Here is a 19431-nt window from a genome sequence, read left to right as displayed (position 1 = left end):
TCCGCCAGTTGATCACTAGCTTTTCCTAGAAAAAGCCCTTGCAAAAACTTTCTTAGAATAACAAGAAATTAGAGGCAAGTCCTTTAAGAAAATGAACCGTCTTCTTTCTGCTCCATCTGAGCTCGCCGTGACTCCATGAGCAAAGCTAGCTCGGACCTCTGTCTCATGCAACCTTGCTGAAACTCAGAAGTTTTTTTTTCTTGTAGGGGGAAAAAACTTTCATTACTCAAGGAGGCCTCTCGGCCTTAACCAAGTTTACAAGAAAGTCCGGTCCTCCTACGAACCAGACTGTGTACGTGGGGTGCTACGGCCATACGCGGCCAACTCATGACTCGCGGTATTCTACCAACGGTTACACTGCATGAATACAAGCTCTCTAGCATGACGGCGTGCTAAGCTGCTAATCACTTCAACAAGAGAGCGGTGTTGTGACCTGTCTGTCGTTGGTGCTTTAAGCATCGCCACCGCCTCACTGAAACCCAGAAGTTTATACAAGAAGTTCCTGAAAAGTCGTCAACATAGACCGACATCCTGGAGAAGCCGACACCAAGGGTGCCCAGAAGATAATCCAACTCCGCCCAAGCATATAGGAGAAAAAAAACTCATAAAGAAAAGATGCAATATGAAGGATCCAAGAGCTAGCACAAAACCCATGACATCTATGCATTGATCCATGTGGGGCGGGCGTATATGAAATTATTCGTCCATGTATACCCTTGACAAAAATAAATACTTATGTTTAGACAGGTAGCTTAGCTAGCCAGTGTGGGGGATCTCGGCGACGGTGTCAATGAAGATGCGGACGCGCTCGGACCTGTAGTCCTTGGTGACCGGCGAGCCAACGGGGAGGACGACGATGTCGGCGTCGGGCTTGTCCTTGAGGATGATCTCCTTGGCCTTCTCCACGCTCAGCCCTACCACCTCCGGCCACGACGTCTTCTCGTCGGTGGCCACCTTCTCCGAGCAGCTCATAGCCGCAGTGGCCATGATCACTATGATCAGACCCACCATGATCGCACTAACCCCAGCAGGACCCTTTTGAAACCCCATGGAGTAATACTTTCTTGTGTGATGTGTTTGCCCAATCAACGTGCTATGTGTGATAGCTAGCTATGTGATCGATCCCCGAACAACAATACTCCTATTTATAGGATAAATATACACTGGTATATGCGATGCTAGTACTAAACTGATCGAGCTGGATCAGTTGACGATCCATGATGTGAAATTAAGTATCTGTCCCGCGCATCGAGTCGTTGACCAGCTGGCCCAAATTAATGCTGGCTAGCACGCATATGATGGGAGAATATCCAGTGATATCAAGACTCACGTGCTCCCATGCTACCATTTCAAAAAAGTCAATTTTAGATGTTCAAAAAATTCTGAAAATTGTGAATGTTCACAGGAAATGTATCTACAACCGCTGAAAATTTCAGGTTAAAAATCGAAATGTACCTTGAGAAACAAAAAAGAGAAATCCAGGTGTGAACAGTGTCAATTATGCTTTTGACTTTTTTGACACTTTTCATTCTAGATTTGTCTTTTTTGTTTCTTAATGTGTATTTTGAATTTTGATCAGACCTTTTTAGGGGTTGTAGTCACATACATTGTGAACATTCATAAAAGATTCAAAATATTTTGAAACGTTTAAATTTGCGTCTCAAAGTTGGTATCATGAGAGCATTTAAGGTGTGATATCACCTGTGGCTTTTCCAGCATATGAGTATATGACCATTGAACAGAACGGCATACGTATTCCCTCTGTTCATAAATATAAAATGTTTTCACTTTCATGAAATCGAATGTATATAAATATGTTTTAATGTGTTTGTTCATTCGTTTCAGTCTATATGTAGACTATTTGAAATGTCCAAAGCATCTTATATTGGAGAGAGCATATTGATGGGTGATGGCGATGACACAGAAAGTATTATCCAAAAGTCCAGCATTGCGCATGCACTATTCTTAACTGAACGTGCCCTCATATTCGTTTTTGCTTTGTCAGTGCATAAAGTAACAACAGTACGTGGTTCATATCTCGTCCTTGCCTCCTTAGAAGTAAATTCAGAAGAATACTTGGCGCGTTGAATGTACATGCGTGGTCAAAACAAACAGCTACGTACTCAAGATTTGACCTTGGAGTAGCTCATATCTCGTCCAATTCAGGCGGATCCCGTCGAAGATTTGATGCTGTCAAGATATTGCGCGCGTCCGCAAACTGGACCGAAATGTAAGCTTTTCTCCTCACTCGTTCTCCACAAACGCATCCTCATGGCAGATTTTCTCGCCCTTAAGAGATGGCTGCACGACGGAAGGAAACTTGGGCATGTTTGGTTCCTTGCATAGCTTCACACTGCATCGTATGCACCATCCTGGCTGAGTCTAGCCTGGCTAAGCTGATGCAAAAAAAGAGTTGAGATATATGTTTAGTTGTCTGCATACTGTGAGGCAGGCCAATGTGAGAAGTTGTTTGCTAGGCTGTATGAGAAATCGGCATGTACTTCCCAAAAGCACGACGGCTTTTTTTTTGAGGGGTAGAACTAGTCTTTATTCATCAAAATCCACAACATGTGGGATATGGTTTAGATCATGGGATTGGCCAAACCAGAAATGGCGTCCCGGATCTAGAGACAAAGAAAATTTAGCTAAACTATGAGCTTCTACATTCACTTCCCTACGTTCAAAAGTAAAAAAGACATTGAAAAAGTTCTGCTTGAAGGCGGATCTCGCTAATGATAGCACCATATCTTCCCCGAACATCCTTGTTGATATCTGAGATAACTTGTCTTGAGTCCGATGCCACAATGAAGCTCTGTAGATGCAAGTCCTCGGCTAACGCCAGTGCCTCATGGCATGCGATCGCTTCGAGGGTGGCTGGATCTTCAAGACCTTGGATCACCAATGATGAACTTGCTAAGAAGTTCCCTTGTCTATCCCTGCAGACTGCCGCTGCTGATCCTCTTCTACCCGAGCGAACTGCCGCGTCCACATGGATCTTTGCAAAACCCGGTGGGGGTATTTTTGGTGGTCGTCTAGGCCCTCTTGCGGAAGGTGCAGGCGCTGCTGGGCGACTTTCCTTGCACATGTCAAGCTCAGATATGAATCTTTTGATAAACAAATGAGTCGCTTGTGGTGAATGAAAAATGCCCTCATGTATTGCTTTGCACCTAGAAGACCATATTGCCCATAACGTTACAGCGATGAGCACGAACTAATGGTGCTGCATGGTTTCCATGAGTGTGAAAAGCCATTGCTTTGCGTTCGGTTCCGTTATGCTTATCAGGTGCTGCGCTAACTCCTCGTCCACCAGTGCCCATGTGCATCTCGCGACAGTGCAGTTGATAAGCGAATGCCTCCATGAGTCCTCCGCTCCGCATAGTCCACAGCACATAGCCTCCGTCATTTTTCTGTGGGAGCGCACATCTTCCGTTGGAAGTGAATGCTTCGACAGACGCCATAGAAACATTCTTATCTTGGAAGGGACAGGCGTCTTCCATAAGGTTTTCCAGGAGCCTTAAAAGCACGACGGCTACTCGGGTGCGTTTGGTTTCCTTGCCCCGACGGGCCATAGCCTAGCTAGCCCAGCTAGCGCAGGTATTTCAGGCCAAGCAGACACCAACCCGTCATCCACCAGAGCCTGCACCACCAGCACCCTATGATGCCGCCGTGACCACGGACGGTCGTGCCGAGCCGGCACAGGCGTGCCTTCCCATGTGTGACTTGGGATGCCAATGCATCCTATATGCACAAAATAATTTAGTGATTGTAAAAGATGCAAGAAATTGTGATTTTTCTTTGAAACCATATATGATCAAGTATTGTACTCGTATAAAAAGTTTCAAAAAAAATAACTCCCGTTGACTTTAGGGCAAAAAGCAAAAATTTAAGGACAAAATAGCAAATAGACCAGTATATAGCATTTTGATTTGTGTTTTGCCACCCAAAATATCATGAAAGTCATTCCTTGGCGAACCTTTTAATATGAATACTATACTTGACCATATTTGATTCCAGAAAAGTTCAAGTTTGACTTTTTTTTTGCAATTATTAAATTATTTTGTGCATACGGGTGCGTTGGCCCCCGGGTACACCATGGTAATTCGCGCGCAACAACCCTTTATGCATGTTATGCCGTGTAGTCTCGAAACTGCCACTCACCTCCGTGAGGACTATTTCTTCAATTGACAGACACTATTTCTTCAGTTCTATGCTACAGTTTGTTTTCGTGCCGGGTCAGCCCAAGCACGGCCTGCAACACTGTATTAGGTCGTGCCTTCCAGTTTTCTCCCTTTTCAGCTCAAGCCCACTCCGTTTGGTCATGTCGGGCAAGTGCAGCCCGTTTTACTTCGTTATGTGTTATGCTTTGGACCGTGCCGGCTAGGTTTCCTACGAGCTTAATGTCAAGGTGTTTTTCGCAAAATACCTCACAATAATATGACAACCACACAAAATTTGTATGACAATGAGATATCACCCCAGGTTACCAGATGGACAGGAGCACGAATTTTACCTACTTCGGGATCCCACGTACCGAGTAACAACCCTATTCTTAAGTGTACATCTGGTGTTTCAGCGGGTTGTGGGTCTTGGAGACAGACGATCTAGACAGGGTGTATAGATTGGATCTGCTTGGCTGGACTAATCAAACGAATAATGACCTTCTGGAGATCTTGGATCCGATTGAAGATTATGGAGATCTTGGATCCGATTGAAGATTATTTGCTCCTGCCGGCTCGAAGCCTATTCATTGGGGTTTTGGTTAGTGGCTTCGGCAGTCACCGCCCTCGTCTCCTCCTTCGTCCCCATTTAAGAGCCTCAGACACCTTGAATCTCTCCTTGTTGGAAAACCTTGAGTGGCACATATGCAAAAGTTGATGGCCTGACGTAGATCCTTCGCGCTTTACCAATATCGTGCTTCTGCGGCACAAATACAAAGATGCACGACAAGGAGAAGTGGGCAAATCCCACAAATCCTATTGGATGCTTACCGCGTCCAATAATCGACCAACGCACAGGCTATCAACAACAATGAGTTATTGGGCCAGCCCATTTTTCTCATCAGGTCCGATATACAGAATCCTGGTTTTGGGAACCTTCTAGAAGGTTCCAAGTTGTGTTTTTAGCAGTTTTTCAAACCTTCTAGATGATTCCTGAACAGATTTTCTTTTATCTGTTGTTTTACTAGTTTTGGCTTTTATTTCATTTTCTTGTTTTTCATGTTTCTATTTCTTCTTTATTATTTCAAATAATCAGAAATTTTTAAAAAAATCATTTTCAAAATTTGTTCAGATATTAAAAAATGTTCATGTTTTAAAAAATGTTTTGGGGAGTATAAAAAATGTTTTCATTTTCAAATATTGTTTGGTATTTGAAACAATGTTCCCTTCAAAATTTGTTCACATTTTCAAAAAATGTTTTGGAATTTTAAAAACTGCTTGCAAAACGTTCTTATATTATTCCCTCTGTCCCATAATATAAGAGCGTTTTTTACACAAGTGTATTGTCAAAAACGTTTTTATATTATGGGACGGAGGAAGTACAAGCGAGACAGAGAAAACCAGGGAGAAAACAGGGAAAACAGAGGAGAAAAAACTGACAAATGCCCAAGACAAAACCAAAAGCTAGCAGTCCACCGAGAAGCCACTCTTGTGCATGTGCAGCTAGGAAATTCCTCCATACTTTCAACCTAAACCCTAGTGCACTACAGCTGCACTACAGCAGCATCTGTGCATTTGGACCGAATGCATAGTACAAAGAACAATAGTTTGATTACAGTCCAAGCTTTTTCACAAGTCCAGGACTCTAGGGTGCGTAAATACCATTGTTAATCGATCACAGACACAAAAGTATCGGCCGGGCAAACACTTAGCCAGGAAAGCAACCGGGCAACGTCGACCAAGTCACCTTCACCGAGATCAACGCAAAATCAGTTTTTATCTCTCGAGTATTAGACCCATGTGTTTTTGCCTTGAAGGTACAACGACGTTTGGACTCGGAACCAGATGACGGTGCGCGTACCTTGAATTTTAAACGTATGAAAGACCACTCCACTACGGCAACCACAGATCTCTTCAAGCCGCAAGACTTGACAACAGTGCCATCAAAGAGCCGGATCTCCGTATCAAACCCACTGGTAAAACATCTGAGAGACATATGAAAACCGCTCTGCACTTCAGATATGAGAACCTCTACGGTCGCCTCGACCGCGCAAGAAAGACGAGCTAAAGTTATGTGAACTGCGCCGCTACAATCATTAGAGATGTTATATGTGAACGGACGATTCCATGTCCCGTGGGGGCCTAAGGATATTGCTCTGTCGACCAGTTGTAGGTCATCTCTTTCTTGTGTGCCTCTCTTAATCCTCATGTCATACTCAATTAGAGCATAGTCTGCCACATCTATTCCTCGCTTAGGGCCACCACCCATTCTGATGAGAGAACCCTACAAAATTAGTATTATATTTAGTAGCTTTTTGTATGAAATGAATAGAAGTGCATAATTTTTTGAAAGGGATAATTACCCCCGTTATTCATTTGATATTGTTTCAAATCCCAGATGTTTAGTTACATAAGCCTGTGTGAAATGAAAACAGAAAAGTGTTCTAGTGATGGGATCATCAATGCAATGTACCTACATATGCCTATAAACAAAAGAACACCAATTTCCATAAACAAAAGGAAATCAATTCAGTGTGGTGTACTACGAAACAACCGAGAATCGAAAACAATTTGGTTCGATTTTGTTTGGAATAAGTGATACTCCATTAGTTTCATAATTTCAATCTGTTCTCATAGTAAATCACCCTTTCATACTGTTATAGTACTGCCTTATACGATCAAAAGTACTATACTGTTACTATGCTATTTATGGACAGACTAATCGCATGGAAGCATATTTTCCACAGGTAAGACAAAAGTATTACATGTGAGCTATAACATAATAAATTAGCATGGAACAACAACTGTAACTAATCTTACATCTAGTTATTAAGAAAACCAAGCGTGAAAACTGGGTTTTATGTCTACTAAATAATTCAGGAGCACAAATAATACAAACTTAAAGAGTCACAATCTATCCCAACTTTAATGATGTAAAATAGAGTAGTAATTGTAGTATGCCACCAAGAGAATGCAGTGTTCTATACATGTGATAAGTTTATCCCTAGAATGTGAAATGAATAATGTAATTTAAATAAGGAATAAGTCTACATAACCCCCTCAAATAGCAACATTCCGACCTGAACACACTTAACTAGAAAATTCTGATATTTCACTCCTGAAATATTCCAGAACGTCTAAATGATTCTCTTGGGTAGTTCTGCATTCGAGGTAGTGTGTACCTAACTAGCAACGTGGATGGAACCTCCAAAACCGCTCCAATGTGTGAGTTAGATGGAGGTGGATACTTTTAATGGGCAAACACAAGTTTTCATAACTAAGCAGGTTAAGTAGGCAAACCTCGACACTAGGGGGTGTTAGGAACTTAGGATAGACTTATCCCTTGAAATAATTGCACGTAAGTATGGATGTGCACCTGCTCCACAATAATGGGATCATCCCTGCTAATATTGATGACATAATTAAGCAACTTATCCACATCATCCCGAGCTGCTATGTATCCATACAACTCTACTAATCCATCATTCCCAGGAATTTTAGCCAACTCTAATGAGAAAATTTGCAGCATGGTAGAAGAAGACATGCGTTTGGTGGGATCTGAAAACATCATTGCCTCCAACCGAGCTTCACAAAAAGTAAAGTTGTGTTGTAAGTTTGTAACTGAAATTAATGTGGTAAACAGATAGATGTATGACATTAGAAAAGTAAAAAAAATGTCGTTTGAGGATTATATGGCCCTACTGGAATTTTTCGTTTTCATCTACTGAGTAGAAACTATATATGTTCTTTGAATTTTGCTCCATCGAAAAGTTACTCTTTAGGAACACCAAAAGGAAGCATTGCCCTGAAAAGCTTATTGGTTGCTTCCGTGGAACACCTGTCATCTATTTATGAACACAAAAAGGATTCAAGGGGATATCGACACAAATTTTATGTCCTCTTTTGTTCTAAAGCATACAACACCTGTCATCTATTTAACTGACTGGTGTGCTAGGTGGAGTTGACTGCATGATTTCAATTATTGGTGCTACAAGTCAGTACACTATCTAGTATCACTGCAGAAGAGTTAGGGAGGAGAGCAAACTCGGTCGTTCTAATTAGGGAAAGGTGTGGTAGCTCTCGGGAGTCCAGACACCCCCTTATCAGGCCATTGAGTCACGCTGAGATGCGTGCTATGGTCTGTCAAGCACCAAACGATTTGCAGCATAATTCAGATGTGACAGCCTATTTCACTCGTTTAGTAGCAGTGCAGTCAGGTTCGTACAAGGGAATACGTCTAAGCTGTAGGTACGTACTTTTGACTAGACTAGCCTACTTCTGATGAGACAAGAAAGAGATGACAACTCGGTCTGTTCAACACGGTCAAAACAGTGCAGGAGAAAGGCCCCAACGGCCTAAAGAATTTACGTTTCATAGATACGCTAATTTATGATCCTGATGGGACGTGCTGGGACTGCAAACGAAAACATGTTTTCTATAATAAGCCAAAACATTTTCGCTGGCGGTAAGGACCCAAAAAATGGATTCATTTAATCCAGACTGCTGCTTGTTTGAAGGCAAATTTAACAATTTTGACCTGGAAACGAAATAAATTCACAGAATGAACTGGGTGCGAAACTATTTCACACCCCTAACCCTTTTGTGTATCGCCCGCCACGCCGGCGCCACACCCTACGGTGCAGCGCCTAGCTCCGGGGCGTTGCACCTCTGTCCACCGTGGCAGCCCACGGGCCCGCACCCAGCAGTGCAACGCCTCCGAGCTAGGCGCTGCACAGCGCCTAGCCGCTAGGCGTTGCACGTGTAATGTGCAGCGCCTAGCGGCTAGGCGCTGCACTGTGACTTATATGCAAACGCGCCAGCCCTCTCCTCCCCCACCCTTCCCATTGGCAGTTACAGAAAAAGAAGGGCGGCGGCCATCTGCACTCCCCCTCTCAATCCCCTCTCCCAAATCCTTCCGATCCGACGATTTGGTCCGTGCATTTGTTCATCAATCCATCGTAGAAGGTACTCTCCTCCGATCCCCTTCTTTCTATCCATAGGAAATATTATATTTTGAAGATTTGGGGAACCCTTGTTTGAATCTTGCATGTATTAGATTTGGGCAACTTTTGTTTGAATCTTGAATATATTAGATTTGGGGAACCCTTGTTAGATTAGAATGTGGTTTGGATAGATAGGTTGACATGTTATTTATATAGTTTGGATACATAGATTGACATGTTATTTCTATGGAGAAGTAGATTGACATGTTATTTGTATGGAGAAGTAGATTGACATGTTATAGTTTGGATACATAGATTGACATGTTATAGTTTGGATACATAGATTGACATTTTATTTGTATGGAGAAGTAGATTGACATGTTATAGTTTGGATACATAGATTGACATGTTATTTGTATGAAGTAGGCCCAAGTAGGGGGAAGCACCATATGCTTTGGATCTTGCATGTAGTAGGCCTACTTTAGTTTTTTTGAATTGAAAAGATAATCGTGTTGACAAGAATGCTTTGTTGAAATTATTAGGATGGTTTGGCTTCTCGATGATCATTGGGACAAACAACACCGGTCGTACGCTATGTCGGTGGAGCAGCGGGTAATAATGAAAGTTGTCGGTGTTATGAATTTCGTATATTTTTTCAAACACAAATGCCTCATATGTAATGATTTGTTTGTTTGTTTGTTTGTAGGAGCTTGCACCTCTGAAGCTTCGGTCTCACGGGATCAGCCTTGGAGGGATGAGCTATGATGAGCGGTACACACCTTATGTTAGGGACGCAGGACTTCTCCCTTTCATTGAGTTGGTCCGCCGGTCGACGCCACCCAACAATGCTGCAGCACTCACCGCGCTTATTGATCATTGGAGGCCAGAGACACACACTTTCCATCTTCGGACCGGGGAGATGACCGTGACGCTGCAGGATATCGCTATGATCACCGGTCTTCCTATCGATGGCAATCCTTTATGTATGAACACCGATTCTGAAGGGTGGCGCGCGCAGATGCATGCCCTTATCGGTATGGTTCCTCCGGAGCCTCGGGAGCCAGAAAGGGAAGATAAGAAGAAGGAAAGAGTCGCAGCGGGCGCTACTTTCACGTGGATATCATCGAACTTCGCTCATTGCCCCGATGATGCTAATGAGGACATGGTGAAGACTTATGCTCGTGTCTACATGTGGTACGTGATATCGAGGACACTGTTTGCTGATGGCACATGCAAGAATGCTCCATGGATGTGGCTGAAGGCGTTGACCGTCTTCGATAGCAAATGGAGTTGGGGTTCGGCGACACTAGCTTACTTGTATCGACAGGTATGAAGTTGTTTCCTTTTCACTTCATTGATAAATTATCAATGCGCTCTTGCGGCAAATTTGACCATGTTCTTTTTTATGTGCAGTTGGACGATGCCAGTTGTAGGCACACTGGAGGTATTGGTGGTTGTCTGCTCGCACTTTCCATATGGAGCTGGGAGCGTTTGCCGGTTGGACGACCTAAGACCGTGAAGTACGAGGATTGGGACGATAAAGACGACCCACTACGGCTCCCCACTTGGGCTTACAAGTGGGATGTGTTAAATGAGACAACGGATGATCCCTCTGTAATGTACAAGTTGTACAAGAGCGAGCTGGACGCGATCACGCCTAAGCAGGTGAACCGACCTTGCATAAGTGATTATCATGCTTGTATCTTCACTCGATATCAATTTTGCATTCAATCCCATTTTGCAGGTGGAATGGGAGCCGTATGGAAAAGGAGAGAGTTTTGGTAACCCTATAGAGTTCAGGCTTAATCCGATGTGCATTAGGGATAGGGATCTCTGGCATATGCGGTGCCCACTGATATGCAACTGGCGGTTGAGCTTCACCTACCACATCGGGTGTTCCGCCAGTTTGGTTTGTTCCAGCCACACCCGCCGGAGTGGGAGGACACGGACAAGTTGCTACACGCGTAAGATATAATTAACCTTGAGCACTTAGCAGCTTCTCGACGGTTTCGATGATGCTAATATTCTGTTTCTAACTTGCAGGTTGGATAGGAAAAAGCAGCGGAAGATCAAGGATTGGGCCAGCCATCACAGGAAGTATGTCGTGCAGTTCGCTCTTAGTGTGGAGCAAGCAAGGGCTGGAAAATGAGCCCAGCTTCGTGAGCACTGCCCGATTGCGTTCAACAACTATCTCGCATGGTTTCTTGCAAGTACCCGCGTGGAGGTATGCCAGCCGGCGTATGCTGAGGAGATTCTGGAAGAACCCACCGTTTTTGATGAGGTAGCCCAGCACCAGTACAACGCATTAGTCAGGAAAGGCAACTCGGTGATCCCTTCAGCTCCAATGATGAACTTCGTGGTTAGCCCTTTTTGCTTTTCCATTCGCACTTTTCACATCTTCGCTTGCCTAACACTTTGATACCGTTTCTGTTCATAGCGTGCCCAGATCAAGAAAGCAGCTGACGAGACCGAGACTATTCTGGAAACAACCCCGGCTGGCAAAAGCGATGGGGAAGGTGCACTTCGAGAATTCATTAAGGTTCACATCTCCTTCAAACTAGCACTTAACATTTGTTGGTACGTTCCATGTCTCATTCACTTGTACATGTTGCAGCGCCAGGGCCAAAAGTTAAGGCGGCTATCAAACCTTTTCGGTTGTCGTGACCCCGAGTATGTATCACCAGAACGGTCTAGGTCGGCGACACCATCAGATCCCGCTTCGGGCAGAGCCATGGTGAACCTTTCAAGGATGAGGATGTGGGTGGGGTCACCCAAGAGGTATGGCATGACGATATATATCCATTTGTTGATGCATTGCTAACTATATCCTCACACACGGTCTTTCCATATCTTTTGTTGATGCATAGGTTGCTGATGATATGACCTTGGGGACGTACCGGGCTCGGTCTGCATACGAGTTGAAGCCTAGGAGGGGAATCAACAAGTACACACCTGAAGACTTCACCCAAAGAGGCAAAAGGACGGTCGGCACCTCGCGGATGGCGGCTTTGGATGACTATTTGGATGACGATGTCGAACCGGAGGCGGAGCCGGAGCCGGAGCGGGTTCCTCTTCCTAGGAAGGTGAAGAAAGCGTGGAAAGCACTAGTCATCTTAGTTTTTTTATCATGTTGAACTTCGAGTGCGATTTGTTATGTCGTTGAACTTGGAGTGGTCGTACCTTTTATGTCATTGAACTTGGAGTGGTGGTAGCTCTATGGTAAACTGGAACTTATTGTGATGGTCCTTTCTATGAAATGATTTCTTTTGTGAACCCTTTGTTTGTTATACTAATTGTTATACTTGGAGAAATGATGTCGTACCTGAATGTTTGTTATACTAGTTGTTGAACTGTGGCTGAAAAAGACCCAGTAGAGGGGGGGAGGAGGCACAGTAGGTAGGCCTCAAGTTTCAGGCAAAAAAATTGCTAAGTGTTTGTGCAGCGCCCAGCACGGAGGCGCCACACTCTACAGTGCAACGCCTGCGAGCTAGGCGTTGCACTGTAGAGTGTGGCGCCTCCGTGCTAGGCGCTGCATATGTCTGTAACTAGCCATACTTCTGTTGCTTTCTGGATAGCTACAGACATATGCAGCGCCTAGCTTGGAGGCGCCGCACTCTACAGTGCAACGCCTAGCACGCAGGCGCTGCACTATAGAGTGTGGCGCCTCCGTGCTAGGCGCTGCATATGTCTGTAACTAGCCATACTTCTGTTCCTTTTCTGGATAGCTGCAGACATGTGCAGCGCCTAGCTTGGAGGCGCCACACTCTACAGTGCAACGCCTAGCGCGCAGGCGCTGCACTATGGAGTGTGGCGCCTCCGTGCTAGGCGCTGCATATGTCTGTAACTAGCCATACTTCTGTTGCTTTTCTGGATAGCTACAGACATGTGCAGCGCCTAGCTTGGAGGCGCCGCACTCTACAGTGCAACGCCTAGCACGCAGGCGCTGCACTATAGAGTGTGGCGCCTCCAAGCTAGGCGCTGCACATGTCTGTAACTAGCCATACTTCTGTTCCTTGCTGGATAGGTACACACATGTGCAGCGCCTAGCTCGGAGGCGCCGCACTCTATAGTGCAACGCCTAGCTCGCAGGCGCTGCACTATATAGTGTGGTGCCTCCGAGCTAGGCGCTGCACTGGTCTGTAGCTATGCAGCCAGAACAGAAGGTACTTTACAGTTTGAGGCACTTGGACTTGGACTTAGTGAATTTTTTAGCTATCCAGAGAGCCACAGCAGCTAGGCGCCACATGGTAGATTGCAGCGTCCAAGTACTTCACGACACATAGTAGTTCATAACACATACTACTTCACGACACATGGTAGTTCGTACAACCAAATCAAGGAGGAGACATAGTAGTTCACCACACATAGTAGTTCTTACAACCAAATCGAGGAGGAGACATAGTAGTTCACGGCATATAGTAGTTCACAACCAAATCGAAGAGGAGACATAGTAGTTCACAAGCAAATCGAAGAGGAGACATAGCTCTATTGCGTAGGGGAAGGCCCCTTTCCCTTCTTCTTCTTCCTCTCTTCTTCCTCTTCCTCCTCCCTTTTTCTTATGAGGTGAGCCTCCTTAACCACCCTCTCCATGAATATCTGCTTGTCCCTCTCTTCTTTTTCAGCTGCAATTGCCCAAAGCTTCATGGTTCTTTCTTCAAAATCCTGTTGACGCTTCTTCTGTGCCTCCTCAACTTGCCTCATCAACGCTTGCTCCCTAGCGCGCATCGCATTTTCCGCACTCTGTTTTCCCTTCCTCTCCTTCTCAAGCTCCTCTTCCTTCTTCTTCTTTAGCTTGGCTGCATCCTCCTCTCTAAGCTTCTTCGCCGCCTTCTCCCACCATCCGGCCATCTCATCTTCGCCATCCTCCTTCATCGTTGGTTTGTTGGGTTGGGAAGCCGCCATACCTACAATGAGTGGAACATAATGGTTAGTAAGGACAATAAGAACAAATGGAAGCAAATATGAAAAAGAAGAACATATGGAAAAACAAGAACATATGATACATTATAGTTAGTGAGGAACATACGGAAACGGTCCATCTAGGTATCCAAACATTCCTCTATAACGAACTTGCGCTTGTCCATCACCACGGCCAAGTCCACCACCAAGGCCAAGACCATCACCAAGGCCGAGACCATCACCACGGCCATTACCACCACGTCGAGCTCTTCCACCACCACGGCCGAGACCACCACCACCTCTACCACCACCACGGCCTCTTGTAAGTCCAAGTTGCCGACCTCTTGGTTGGCTAGGCACTTGTTGGCTACCACTTGGTTGCCTTGGCACTTGTTGGCTACCACTAGGTTGGCTAACACTTGGTTGGCTAGGCACTTGTTGGCTACCACTTGGTTGCCTTGGCACTTGTTGGCTACCACTAGGTTGGCTACCACTTGGTTGGCTTCGCACTTGTTGGCTACCACTTGGTTGGCTACCACTAGGTTGGCGACCACTAGGTTGGCTACCACTTGGTTGGCTCCCTTGTGTAGCTCCATGTTGGCTTGTGCTTGCATCATTTTTCTTGGACCTTTTCCTTGGTTTCGTACATTTTCTTTTGTTGTGGCCATGACCTTTGCACTCCCCACAACGGGAGCTCTCACGAGGCTCTTGGAATTGGTCGTTGCCCGCTTCGTGGCGCCCACCATGGCCCCATCCGTCCATGTCGCCTCTAAGACGCTTTGTCTTACGTCTACCCCGTTTAACAACCTTCAACTCCGGATCCGGCCATAGTTGAACTCCATGATACTCCGGCCATTGTGATTGGTCAAAGTATGGGTGAAAGCGGGGAGCCCATGTTTTCTTGACCGTCATGATTGAGAACTCGGACTCCCTCACGGTGCGTGGGTGATTGATGTCCACATTCCTAACGCGGCCGGCGGCATACAAATGTGAGCATGGGAGATGAAGCAACAATGGCCTCCCGCAAGTGCAATCACATTGTGTTAACGACACCTTGAAAGCCCGACCTCCATGTTGCCGGCCATCGTTTGTGGTTCCTCCTGGCTCTTTCACTTCGTACTTCCACTCCTCATTGTCATATAATATAGCTTCTTCTGAGTCCGCCTTCCGTGATTGAAATAGCAACCATTCATCAACTTTGGGTGGGGACTTGTACTTGTACTTCCGTGGGTTCTCACCCGCTATCTGTGCATCGGTTTCCATCGAGTACTTTACAAAGTACGCATTCATCTTGTCAAATGTGTATTGAACTATTGCCGTCATGGGTAATCCACGTGCACCTTTGAGCACCCTATTGAAGCATTCGGCCATATTGCTTGTCATTTGACCGTATCTCCGGCCATCTTCATCAAAAGCACGTGCCCACTTGTTCCGGTATTGAATGTGCCTATTGAGAAACTCTTGACCCCCGGGATCAAGTTTTTTGTGTGCGAGCAATTTGTTGTACAAAGTGGAGAAGCGCTTATCGGAGAAAGCGAGACAACAATCTTGAAGATCATCGACCAACTCCTTAAGGCCACATGCCCTATAGAAGTTCGAACAAAAGTGCCTCATGCACCATCGATGGTGCAACGGAGCATGCCCGGGAATGTCAGTCTCCACGGCGTTAAGAATTCCTTGATTCCGATCCGATATGACACAAATTTCCCTTTGAGCGGGTAACACCTTCGTCCTCAAAAGATGCAGAAACCACTCCCAGTTGTCATTGTTTTCCACCTCAACCAAAGTAAATGCCAATGGCAACACCCGGTTATTGGCATCACTTGCTATCGCAACCAACAAGGTGCCCTTGTATTGTCCGGTCAAGAACGTGCCATCAATTGCGATGACTGGCCTACAATGTTCGAAAGCCCTCACACATTGCTCGAACGCCCAAAAAGCACGGCCAAATACTCTGACTTTCCTTCCTTCATGAACCGTTGTTTGGTGCCCATGAGGCTCGACCACATGAACCATGCCCGGGTTTGTCGCGGCCATGGCTAACAACAACCTAGGGATTCGGTTGTATGCTTCCTCCCATGTACCATACAACATCTTAAATGCGGCTTGCTTCGCCTTCCATGCCTTGCCGTATTTCACCTTGTAATGAAAGATGGCTTTCACAAGGTCAATGACATGTTGGACGCTCATTGTTGGAAGTGTGGATATTGGGTTCGAGAGCCTGTAAGCGATGAACTCGGACGTGAGTTGTTTGTGGTCTTGGGCCACAATCTTGCCATCCACCCTTTTGCCTTGGCACATGTGAGTTGGCACACAACTCACTACATGCCAAGTAGGACCTCCTTTCCATGGTCTTGCACGCACAATTCACGGACAACTGCCACGGCGTCTTGCCACTCCTTGTTGGACCTCCTTTTCATCTTCACATGCACATGCAACCGTGTAGCGCACATTGACGTCCGAGTGCACCACCTTGTGTGGACGATAATGCGTAACCGAGTAGTTGTCGAGCCACATCTTCAAATCCAACAAGCTGTCGAACTTAGAACCTTTAGCAATCCGGTTCTTGTCGTCTACCAAATCACGGTGAGAGCTTGGCCTAACCCCAAGAGCTACACATTGGCCACCATCTACCACGGCTTCATCCGCGAGACTAACATCCTTGAACAATGTAGTCCGATGATCCCGACCAAATACCTTCTCGAAAGCTTCGGCCTCCTTCACCGTGAACCCCTCCGCATCAACTTGTTCATCGGGACCATCGTCATCCGAGTCCGATGCATATGCACGGGAAAAAGGGATGGAATGGTCCATTGTCTCTTGCAAATGATATTTGTCGAGATCACCCACATTGTTGTCATGGAGATCAACTTCATTGTCATCGTCCGCATACTCATCGTTATCCTCTTGCAAAGATTCATCTTGGTTGTTTCTACACGGGCTCAATGTTGGCCTCACTTCTTGGGTCAAAAGAGGTTCAACAATTTCATCTTGCTTCAAGGGTGGGGGGCTACTAGCAACCAAAGGGGAGGGGTTCCGGTTCAAGTCCAAATGCAAACTTGACTCAACCTTCTTCGTTGCAAATAACTCAAGAGCCTTGTCTAGTGATTCGGCCACCGTCTCCTTGTATGCAACCCAACGTTGCTCCGAGTTTACACGCATTGTCTTCCAACGGATGTGCATTCCAAAACCAACATTATGCCTTCCCTCCAACTCAATGATATCACTAGGGTCCATCCAATTCAAATCTTTCCTAACTTGTTGCAAGAGCTCCGCATAGCTAGGACTACTATCAAACACAATGTCAAGCTCATCCGGGTCCGGTTCTTTATTGCCTTTCAAAAAGGCGTCTTTGTCCCCATGATGAACAAACACACATGTTCTTCCCATCCCTATAAGCAATGAACACAAGGTAACATTGCTTCCATGAGTACTAATCCATGGATTAACACCGAATACAAACCCTAATATATATATATGAAACAACAACCCTAACCCTAACCATAACCCTAACCCTAACCATAACCATAACCCTAACCATAACCCTAGCCCTAAACCTAACCCTAGCACCAACATAAGAACACCCATAACAATAACCCTAGCATACTAACAAAGCCTAATGGGCAAACAAACATCTCACATCTCCATGCAAATCTCTAGATCCAAACAAAACTAGGGTTTCCCCAAACTACCAACAAATTAGCAATGGGAGAACTTTACTTCGATCAAAACAAGGGGATCGGAGATTATTACCTTGAGGGAGGGTTTGACTTCGAAATCCACGGACAAATTCTTCAAATTTGCAAGATTTGGAAGAAGATTTGAGAGGGGGGGAGAGTGGGAGAGGGGGCAAAGCTCGGGGAGAGAGTGAGAGAGTGTGTGGTGGGGGGGTGGGGGAGGGGGGCCCAGCCAAGTGGCTGGATAAGTCACAGTGCAACGCCTAGCGGCTAGGCGCTGCACATTTCACGTGCAACGCCTAGCGGCTAGGCGCTGCACATTACAGGTGCAGCGCCTAGCTCGGAGGCGTTGCACTGCTGGGTGCGGGCCCATGGGCTGCCACGGTGGACAGAGGTGCAACGCCCCGGAGCTAGGCGCTGCACCGTAGGGTGTGGCGCCGGCGTGGCGGGCGCTACACAAAAGGGTTAGGGGTGTGAAATAGTTTCGCACCCAGTTCATTCTGTGAATTTATTTCGTTTCAAGGTCAAAATTGTCAAATTTGCCTTGTTTGAATCACGGGCTGCGACCAGGAAGTGACAGGTGCAGAGGAATCTGCAGTCAACAGTGTCCTATGGGCCTCAGCTGTAGCTGTTACTGTTCAACCAGGACTGCTTAACCAAACACCATTCTAGCGCGTTGCACACATCTCAAGAATCTTCTTATGACTAGACGGTGGTGATAGAAGGGTGTCCAGGCATCCGGGTCCTAAAAAGCCAGTCTCTTCTAATTAAGGTTCCGACAATAACCCAAGAGAAGACTGTATCCGCAGATAACCAGGTATACTCACAGAGCTACGCTTGTAAAAATGCTATTCTTTTCCTGTCAGATAACAGAGTAAATTGCTATTTGTGCAAGCAGCGCCAAGTTGAAGAAGGGCCTGCACAAGTGAATTCAGGTTTTCTGGATGGAAGTGCTAATTAATCTCATCGAAATTTTAGGACTTGCATTAGTTAACTGTAAGCTAGGGTGCAAGGCGATGAAGGTTTGGGGGAAGCTCGCACACAGCTGAGCTATAGCGTTGGCTCCTTAAACATAATAATCTCTATGATCACAATCAAAATGTACAGCCGTAGGACGTGGGAAAAGGTACCAATGTTGAGGGGGAAAAAGGTTCATATCTGTAACAACAACTATAGTAAAGAATAGGAAGAGAGACAGGCTTGACGAGATCCCTTACTCTCGCTACGATCTGCAACAGGATAATCTCTCTTCCAGCCACACCAATAGAGGGCCCTGTACATAGAGCCATCACGGATTCACGGTGTCTCGCAGTCGCTGGCTTCTTCTTCGTCCTCCTTGATCACGATTTCAGTCGTGCGACCCTTGGTTGCGCTCCTTGGGTCTTCCTCGCAGCCATGGGGGTTCACGTCTTGGCCCCATGTCGCCTCCGAGGAAACACTACGGAGAGATGGATCGAGTCGTCGCGCGAGCGCTGGTGGCCACCAGCGAGATGCCATGGAGAGGAGGAGAGGTCGCGAGGGAGAGGAGAGGCGCTGCATTGGGATGGCACGTTAGGGCGTCGGAGGGCCTGTAGAACAGAGCGCGCCGGGGATTTGCGTCTGAGCGCGCGACGGACGGCGGCGGCGGCGGGGAATATTACTGGATTACTTTTTATGTTTTCGGCCGTTCGCCAAGGGGAACACCCATTGGCCCAGCGGCCCAGATTACTGTTTTATCTTTTTTTTTAAATGTCATGAACAAAAATACATATTTTC

At 45.9% G+C, this 19431-nt stretch overlaps 3 protein-coding genes across 3 annotated transcripts; 1 reads left to right on the top strand and 2 right to left on the bottom strand.

Moving 5' to 3' along the window:
• Window positions 1-639: 639 nt before the first annotated feature.
• On the bottom strand, window positions 640-1115 carry LOC123125076 (subtilisin-chymotrypsin inhibitor-2B-like). Its single transcript, XM_044545611.1, has one exon. The coding sequence runs from the start codon at window positions 1048-1050 to the stop codon at window positions 757-759; it is 294 nt and encodes a 97-aa protein (XP_044401546.1). The 5' UTR covers window positions 1051-1115; the 3' UTR covers window positions 640-756.
• Window positions 1116-5865: 4750 nt separating this feature from the next.
• LOC123120709 (uncharacterized) lies at window positions 5866-18969 on the bottom strand (the record flags this gene model as incomplete). Its single annotated transcript, XM_044540698.1, has 3 exons — window positions 5866-6441; window positions 7534-7742; window positions 18894-18969. Coding segments are annotated over 3 exons (861 nt in total), but the record flags the coding sequence as incomplete, so codon positions are not given.
• On the top strand, window positions 10122-10885 carry LOC123125075 (protein MAIN-LIKE 2-like). The gene is made up of 2 exons (XM_044545610.1): window positions 10122-10427; window positions 10514-10885. Exons 1-2 carry the CDS (start codon window positions 10137-10139, stop codon window positions 10883-10885), a joined length of 663 nt encoding a protein of 220 aa, XP_044401545.1. The 5' UTR covers window positions 10122-10136.
• Window positions 18970-19431: the final 462 nt, after the last annotated feature.

The sequence above is a fragment of the Triticum aestivum genome, chromosome 5D (genome assembly GCF_018294505.1).
Source record: "Triticum aestivum cultivar Chinese Spring chromosome 5D, IWGSC CS RefSeq v2.1, whole genome shotgun sequence".
Lineage (NCBI taxonomy): Eukaryota > Viridiplantae > Streptophyta > Magnoliopsida > Poales > Poaceae > Triticum > Triticum aestivum.
Note: the sequence above shows the minus strand (reverse complement) of the source record. Positions and strands in the feature narration are given on the sequence as shown.